At 31.6% G+C, this 9279-nt stretch overlaps 1 protein-coding gene across 1 annotated transcript; it reads left to right on the forward strand.

The window, feature by feature from the left end:
- The first annotated feature begins 296 nt into the window (after positions 1-296).
- Positions 297-8188, forward strand: LOC126773010 (putative transporter svop-1). The gene is made up of 10 exons (XM_050493624.1): positions 297-405; positions 1650-1811; positions 2568-2730; positions 4112-4233; positions 5151-5395; positions 5601-5755; positions 5914-6043; positions 6637-6935; positions 7196-7323; positions 7611-8188. Exons 1-10 carry the CDS (start codon positions 345-347, stop codon positions 7745-7747), a joined length of 1602 nt encoding a protein of 533 aa, XP_050349581.1. The 5' UTR covers positions 297-344; the 3' UTR covers positions 7748-8188.
- Positions 8189-9279: the final 1091 nt, after the last annotated feature.

Here is a 9279-nt window from a genome sequence, read left to right on the forward strand (position 1 = left end):
TAAATTAAAAATATATATAATGAATAATGTTTAAACAAACACGTTCCACATTCGCCTTTGCACCATGTGGCTTAGAACCTGAAAATAACCTATAATCTAATAAAATAACAAGTCAAGTGTAAGACTTTAAGATAATATTTAAAGCAGCTGCTTTATAAAAGTACAGCTTAATTCCATCCTTGAATACTTAAAAATCATTACCTTGAATATTAGTTAAATATTGTATCTATTTAAAGAACGAAGGAATAAGCATGAACGATATCTTATATATTACGCCAGAAGTGTCTAGACATCGTATAGCGTACTCGTGTTTCATCGTTTCATCACACGTTACAGTCAAAAGTATGGAGCTAAATAAAGATAAACGTGGAAAATGTAGTTTTGAAGACGCTTTAGACATTAGTGGTATGAATTTTAAATTTTACATGAATTAAACTTGACTTGTATGAATATATTACCGGGATTGCTTGTTATTTGTATTTTCAAATAACGAACTAGAGAACCGCAGTTCTATTCTATAAAAACTCACTTCGTATCTCACGCTTGTAATGTTGAAAACTGACTAACGGTGAAAAGCTATTTCAGTATTTTTATTTTGGTATTTTTAGTCCATGTCGTATACAACTTTCTGACACTACGCGATCGTGTTCTTCGAATTTGTTCTCACAAAATAGTCATGTTGAACACAGGAGAACGACGGTTAAAGTTTTTTTTTTCTTTTATTGCAAACACAGTTTACAAATAAACTATGGTTGACAATAGAATTAATGAAAAAGTAAATATTAATTTTTGAACCGTTGAAAAGGATTTTTTTTAATAAACTTGTATAGAAAAAATATGAAGTCAAAAGTTTAATGGCAATAAATCTAATTGTAATTTAAAAAAAATTGATGTTTTTTTAATTGCAAGCTTGGTTTAAACAAATACTTGTACAGCAATTCTGCCAAAACTTTTATAAGTAAAATTAAACAATTTCACAAGACTTCATTCATCGAAAATAAATCACGCGAAATGTTTTCCGTGTTTTTTATTTAAACAAGTTTAGAAACGGGTTTTTTATTCAAATGATGTTTTTTTTATGACGGCCTCCTGACCGATATCGGTCACGGCGGCATTTAATGGGTCCACTGAGTATGTGCTCACTCTCGCTATTCCTTCACTTTCATAATACTTCAAACGCAATCCTAATGGCTACATGTGCTTTCCGAAGCACGGCATTGTTAACACTGTTAATCTTCAAACTTCGAGTGGCTTCTGAGAATGTCTTGACATAGAAACCAGTTTAAAACCAGGACCACGGGGTCTGCATCCTTAGTCAATCGGCAAAAACAAAACAGTTCATTGATTTTTTCTTCTCTGTTTGTAATTTTTTTTCTTTTTTTGTGTGATAGCTATTAAGCAAATTTGGTATTATCAATAAAAAAATGGAAATAAAAGTATCAAAAAAATGATAATGAACGATTGGATTTAATAGTATAAAAAAATGGTCGAAATATACGTATTCATAAATATTTTTGTCAAATTTTATAAAGATTATGGACGAATTTTGGTAACTGAGCACTAGTAGTATTAAATACATCAAAAAATTGCATTGATAAAATGCATACCTTTTATCCCATTGTTGTAATCAATTAAAAAAATAATTTCAGGATTTGGCAAATACAACTACAGTATGCTTATACTCTGTTGTCTATTAATATTGGCGATGTACATCGATATCTTCGGGTTCTCGGTATTATTGCCCAGTGTATCCTGCGACATGAGCCTCTCGACTGCCCAACAAGGATTAATATCAGCTGTTCCTTTGATAGGTAAGAGGCGATATACTAATCAGCCATATGAATCACTACTAACCTAAACATAAATAGCTAAAAAGTATTTATTTGTAAACATAGATATATGTACAAGGTAAGCAAAACCATTAAATTACTAATAAATTAAGTAATTTCATGTAACCTCGTTATTTTGTAAATATAATTTATTGCTCTCCAATAAAATAAATTTAAAAGAGGACAGAAACCAACGGCTTTACGTGCTTAAACTACCTCGTCTAGTGTTCAATACCTTGGTTGGACCGGAGGCCAGTAATATAAGAGGCCGGAGTTCACCTCGGATAACACGTTAAGCTGATGGTCTGGTGGTACTCAGTTACTCGAAAGACTTGACAGATTCTAATGAAATTGGGTGTAGATGTTTATTATGTCATAAAATGGGTTACTTATGATAATTTAATACATTTAAGTAATATAAAATAATACGGGAAAAAACAACCTTTATCTAGTTTTTACATCAAAAAAATATTTACTAGTGCTTGAAATACAGGATTCAGGGTATAGTCCTCAGGGTATAGTCTTTATTAATTATTTTTTTCTTCTATACACTCAAAAATATAAATTGATAAGAAATAATTTATAGTTAGTTTCAAATATAGATTTATTATTATTATTATTACGTACACTATACATAATGACTTTTATCCATGAGAGGGTACTCTTCTCGCGATAAGATTATCAGCTTCTTCCAGATTTATTTCTCTGAAAAAAAAACGGTCTTAATTATTTTTTTAGGTATTATGGTTTCTTCGTATGCCTGGGGTCTGTGTGCAGATACAATGGGTAGACGAAAAACCCTATTAATTGCAATGCCCATTGGTGCCCTCTTCAACTTGGTAGCCAGTATCGCTCCTAATTTTACCTCACTTTGCATACTGAAGTTTTTGTCAGCGGGATTGTAAGTTTATTTATATTAAATGTATATAAATAAATAAGCTATAGAATTATTTCAAATCAAATGGAAAATATAGTATTTGTTTAGTGTCATGTCAAATATTACATTTTAAAATAGTACGAGATCCGAATTATAGTTGATCTTCACCCATCTGCTTACCGGCGTTAAGTTTTGCGACAAAGTAAATGAAGCGAAATATCGCATGTTCATAAAAAATTATTCTGCGAAAAAGATATTGAAAACTAGTACTAATTGCTAAAAAAACTCACCTGTTTACACATGGCAAGCAGGTAGTGGTGACAGGAAAAAGGTGGACAATCTATGTGTATATTCCTTATATTAAAATATTATATCAGTATTATTTGTTTAAACATTTTAAATATTTTATTACTATTTTATTTTTATTTTTTATTCAATAAGAAATATTTTCCTTTTTACTGCACTGAATGTAGCGTTTGTGTTGGCAGCGTATGTACAAGGCGTAGACTGAAAAGCAGCCTAGCTGAGACTATGACCTTTTCACCAAATTATGATATTGTTAACTCTTTTTTTTATGGTTATGTACCTTAATTTTTTTGTCTTTGTTTCTTTTTGGTGAATAAAGTTATTTATTATTATCATTATTATTATATTTTATATTTTCGATTGGTGTAAGTCTCGTGTAGTAGGCACGTGGGTGAAGAATAAAAAAAAAACTAGAAAAGAATAATTAATTGAAGATAGTCATGACCATATTTTATGAGGCAACCTAATCATGACATGTTTATTTAATTGTAAAATTTAAGAAAAAATATTTTCATCCGGTAAACAGAAAGTTGGGTGAAGGATGGGTGGGTTTACTGATAAATGTTGTTTTGGGGATGATTCCTAAAACAATCTTCATCTTATTCAACGAATTTCAAATCAATAACGACAAAACGAGAGAAATCAGTATTTAATAGCCTCCGAAAGTTTAAAAGTAAATACTATCAAAAAGCCGGTTGGCGTGGTTGGTAGAACACTTGCCTTTCACGCCGAAGGTTGTGGGTTCGATTCCCACCCAGGACAGACATTTGTGTGCATAAACATGCCTGTTTGTCCTGAATCTGGGTGTAATTATCTATATAAGTATGTATTTACAAAAGAAAAGTAGTATATGTAGTATATCAGTTGTCTGGTTTCCATAGCACAAGCTTTGTACAAGCTTAATTTGGGATCAGATGGCTGTGTGTGAAAAATGTCCCAGGATATTATTATTATTATAATGTTTCTATTTTGCCGTAGAATTAATGTTATTTTGTGAAATAAACGATTAAACAATTTACAAATTTTATTTATATTGTCTTAGTCAAACGAATACAATGTTATTGTCAAATACAGTTAAATAATTGAGGGTTTGTTTCAGTTCATCATCAGCAAACGCTGCGGCTTTCGTCCTACTCGGAGAAACCATTCCAAGAGTTCACAGAAGTCGGTTCATGTTTCTCATGGCGAGTGCCACTATGGTCGGACAACTTGCTATCTGCCGTGAGTGTCTTATTTTTTAACAGCCTCGATTATCTCTCTCGCCCGGAATACAGCAAAATATATGTAAATGTGTTACATAGAAAGGATTTAGCGTCAAATACAATATTATAACAAAACAAAAAGTTTCGTAATGTAGAAGAACCGACAAGTAACTTCTGATTATATAATATAACATATGTTATTAAATTATTTTACATTATAAAAATAAATACAGTACACATAACTTACGAATATAAACAGACTTTGTTATGGCTAACTGACATCAATGAATTAACTGAAAGCATTGCGTATCAATCAAACGTCTCAGTATCATGTTGCCTTTCATTAATAAACACGAGGCTGATTTATGAGACTCTGATTGCAATTTATGTGTGACGTCATACATAATATTATATACGTATCCGTTTTACGGTCACATAATAAATTGTTTTATATAATATATTGAATATAATGTCGATTTTGCTAACGGGAGAATTTCCTTTAATATAATTTTTTTTCGATATTATTAAAATAACTATAAAATCCTAGTCTTTGTGTAATAAATGAGGGGATGTATTTTTTTTAATACATAACTGAAACAAGTGCTAAACCAATTAACCTAAAGTAATAATGTTACTGTATAACTAGATGAGCTTGGCAGTTTCACCCGATTTCAATTTAGACTACTGATTTGACAAACGTGAATTTCATATTATATATACATTATACATAATGTAATATTTACTTACGAACCGCAGATTTAGTCAAACCGAGTCATAGTGATACAGGGTAATAGTGTTATCAAACCCAGTTGAAATATAATATAATGATAGTTATCAAGATTTGTCCTTAATCCTTCGTAATTTTTATACCCTAGAAATACCTTTTTTAAGCGTTTATATCACAAATCAATAGCTATAAAGTTTAATTTTCTACAGTTCCAGCTCTTCCAGTCTTCCAACTGAAATTCCACATTGAAGTACCCGCGTTAGCCATGGAGTACCGACCTTGGCGGCTACTGATGCAGATCCTCAGCATTCCGGGATTGATTGGCATCGCTGGCATGTATTTCCTTTACGAAAGCCCCAAATTCCTCCTCAGCAAGGGCTTCGAGGATCAAGCGATAGACGTATTGAAAAAAATGTACAATTATAACACAGGATTGGACAATGATAACTACCCGGTAAATATTATATTAAAAATACTTTTCTAAACATCCAATGAAATCAAATAGCTTATTATGTATTTGTCAAATTTTTGGGTTGTAAGCCAAATAACTATTTGTTACGTCAAGATTATCGTATCAATGTAATAATGTGTCACGTAAATATATAATATTATTGAATACATCGAATAGCATCGAAGCGTCAACAAAATCATAATTTTAGGTGAAGTCAGTATGTCTAGACAATTCTGAAATGAAATGTTCCACTGATTCTTCGTTCCTGCGACGAATGTGGAATCAGACGGCGCCGTTGTTCAAACCACCGCTACTAAAGAACTCCTTGAAGCTGTATTGCATTCTACTCTGCGCTTATATGACGTAAGATTATTACACAAATTATATTTTTATACATATAATTAATTTATTACTTTAAATTACAAAAAATACACAATCAATTTTGTACTTAAGAATAGCAATATATTTAGAATCAAAAACACAATACGAAATAATATAAATATGGTTCTTTAATTCATCAGATCTACCGGTTTCACAATGTGGGTACCAACTATGACGAATGCTTACTTCAACGGTGATGACGTCACGGGCAAAACCTTCTGCGAAGTCGCCAGCGCAGCCGCTCGGCGCTCTTCACAGTATGCTCATGTTGTAAGTATTGAAATTTATTTACTTAACCATAACATTAAGTAAGTAAAAAGTACAAGTACACAAAAAATCCATAAAGGAGTAGTAACGCAAGACTAAAAAGTCTGGTTTTTATCCAATCTTTATTATTAATATATCTACTCCTCCTTCTCTTGGCGATTGTCCAAGGAGGTAGAATCTTAAGCTTTACGGCCTGCAAAAAAAAATCACAGTATTTATCTACAAACAACTAGATAAAACAAAGTTTACTTAAAAACTCTAAAGCTACTCTGTAAAAACAAATCGAAAATCACTGAAAAAACGATCATTAATTGTTCTGGCAATTAATGATTAATGATGATGTGTTAAGAATTAACTATAATAATTATAACATTGAAAGGATGTATGTATGAAAATGGCGTATCAACGTAAGTAGGTTTGGCGAAATTCTACAAATGAGAATTTCTTACAGATAGCACTGCAGATAATTTAAAAGAGACTAATTCATTCTTTTATTAAGTTTATGATTATGATGTGGAATATGATATACAATACTTACGTTATATAAGTTATATTTAGTTTTACTGTAAAACTCAAATTTATTTTACATTCCACAGACATCCAACATCACCATCGATTGTGATAATGTATTCAAGCCGATGACACTATACGCCGTCATGGTATATTCAGGACTCTGTGGACTCTTGAACCTTGTTCTCACTTTTATCGTGGGTTATCTCGGTAAAAAGAAAACCACCCTGCTGGTGTTCATAGTCACGGTTACTTGTGGGATATTCCTCCTCTTCGTGAGAATACCAATGCTTAGCATATTCCTGTTCTACATGTTCCCGTACGTCGCTTTGATCTTGGGAAACATAAACACTTACTTGGTTGAGCTGAATCCCACTTACTTAAGGTACGTGAAACTTTTTATGTTTCGTATACACCTTGTATAAAATTTATTTTCATTTCAGTCTTATAATATTCTTAACAATAAATATTATACTATAGTCATACAAAAAAAAACTTATAAATTCAATTGAAATAATCTGAAGATAGTGCATCTTCGGAATTTGTTTTTGTTGTAGAAATTAGTTCTGTGTTATGTTATGTATGTAGTCGTAGTCTTGGTTTTGTTACATTTTATACAGCGACATGGTAATGATTACGTTACAGAGGCATGGCGACGTGCCTGTCGGTGGTGGTGGCGCGCGGGTTCGGCTTCGTTAGTGTGCAGCTTATCGCTACGCTGCTCATTGATCACTGCACGCCCATGATGTCTGGGTACATCGTGCTAGTGCTCAGTAAGTCTTTGCATTTATTTATTCTGGTACAGCTTTTTTTAAGACTGGCAAACTGGCCGCCAGGTGGTAAGTGGTTCCCTACCACGCATCGCCGTTGGAAATGTAAGAAACATTAACTATCCTCTATATCCCTACCAAAGTAAAAAAAATCGATACGATTCTAGAGGTACATAGGTTACATAAACTCACTGTCCATATATATTCATTTATATATTATTGAGTAGTTTATTATCGTAATTCATATTATACATTATGAATTTGAATATTGATTTCAATTATTGTTACAGTCGGACTAGCTACAGCGTGCTTCTTGCCTCCAGACACGAAAGCGACTACAGAAACTTTACCGACAACGCAAAACGAAGTGATGTTAGGCAGCAATGAAAGTTTAAATTCGATTGGTCAAAGAAAAGAAAGACATTGATTCTTAATCAATTACTGTTTTTTTTGTAATTCAAATAATAAAAAAGACTAAAAGCAACGTATACAGTTGCTTAGCTTGGAGGTGGTGAAACTGTGAAGAACACGAGCGAATCTTAAAAGAATCTTACTTTTTAACGGTAGAATACTTATCGAGTGAATACTGAGCATTCGTTACTATGTAGGAACACATCACAGATATGATATTGTGACTAAGCACTGAAAAAAACTGTCAATGGAACATTACCAAATGAGCAGAAGTGAGTACTTCGTATCGTCAATCTACTAACGCTAATGAAAATGCCCTTGTGCCGGCGCTACACTAATTGGTTAGATGAAAAAGTTTCAAACGAAAAACATACAACTACTTATTAAACATATTCATCGCGTAATGATTAATAGAGAACGAAAATTTTAAAAAGTTTTCATAACAAAATATGTTCTTAAATTTGGTGAGCAACGAAACGTTAACCAAACGTCTGCATGATTCCCGTGCTTGGACCGATTCCAAATATAAGTGATAAGTGAAGTGATAATTGTTTTGTTACGTATGAATGCATGCACGTGGACCCTATTGTTGTATCTTGTGAGTGAAATGGTATGTCAGACTATACTGCCCAGTATGGTCATAAATTTAATATTTTGTAAATATGCTGATGGCGCTTCTCATATTAATAAATAAAATGAAACTCATGTTTTTATCATTGTCCAAATAAATCAAACAATCAAATAGTTCCGTAAAACGATGTCGTGTTTGGACAGTTAATACTAATTCGCGAACACGCTGCCTTAATTGTCTGTAAAATGTTATAACATGTGATTTAAGAGTATGTCAATTATAGAGGTAGTGTGACATTAAATTAGGTTCCGAAAACTTAGAAATGTCAATAGGAAATAATTTAAAGTTTTAAATTATAATTTAACTTTATTTAATCATTCATGATAACTGATGACTGCAACTTTCAATAAGAAAATTAAGTATTTGTAACTTTTGCTTAAATTTTTTATAATACTTATTTTTCTACCACACCAGGGTAAGCCTACCTGCTAGAATACTGTTTCTAGAGTTCCCATATCATGTTTGAGTTGACATTATAAAAATCAAATTGATTTATTTTTAAATTATTGAAATTTTACCCGACGCAACCGCAGTCAATATAAATCCGCTTACTTTATTTATTTATTTAGGATCACCAACATGGCGTACAGTAATAATAACAATTTAAAAGTTTACAAACTAATAGGTCTAAGAGTAAAAGTTGCCATATTTATAGGTAACCACGACATGCAAAAATGACATAAGCATCTTAAATAATAATATAAGAAAAGATAAATAAAGTAAAAATAAATTTCACACAATTTGTAAGTACAAAACGAAATACAAGTTGCATTAATATTACAATACTACTAAAGACTATATATTAACAAAATAAAGACCAACATTAGATTAATAGTTATTAGCCAACAACACCTTAAATAGTTCAACATAAGAGTTAAATTTTACAAGCTTATTTGAAAATATATCGACTTTTGACT

The sequence above is a fragment of the Nymphalis io genome, chromosome 13 (genome assembly GCF_905147045.1).
Source record: "Nymphalis io chromosome 13, ilAglIoxx1.1, whole genome shotgun sequence".
In the NCBI taxonomy this organism is placed as follows: domain Eukaryota; kingdom Metazoa; phylum Arthropoda; class Insecta; order Lepidoptera; family Nymphalidae; genus Nymphalis; species Nymphalis io.

Bases quoted from the DNA above. Each gene is read 5' to 3' on its own strand.
- LOC126773010 (XM_050493624.1), top strand. From the start codon at position 345: ATGGAGCTAAATAAAGATAAACGTGGAAAATGTAGTTTTGAAGACGCT. The intron at 5,396-5,600 runs GTAAATATTATA...TCATAATTTTAG, and splicing joins TGGACAATGATAACTACCCG to GTGAAGTCAGTATGTCTAGA. The intron at 6,936-7,195 runs GTACGTGAAACT...ATTACGTTACAG, and splicing joins CTGAATCCCACTTACTTAAG to AGGCATGGCGACGTGCCTGT.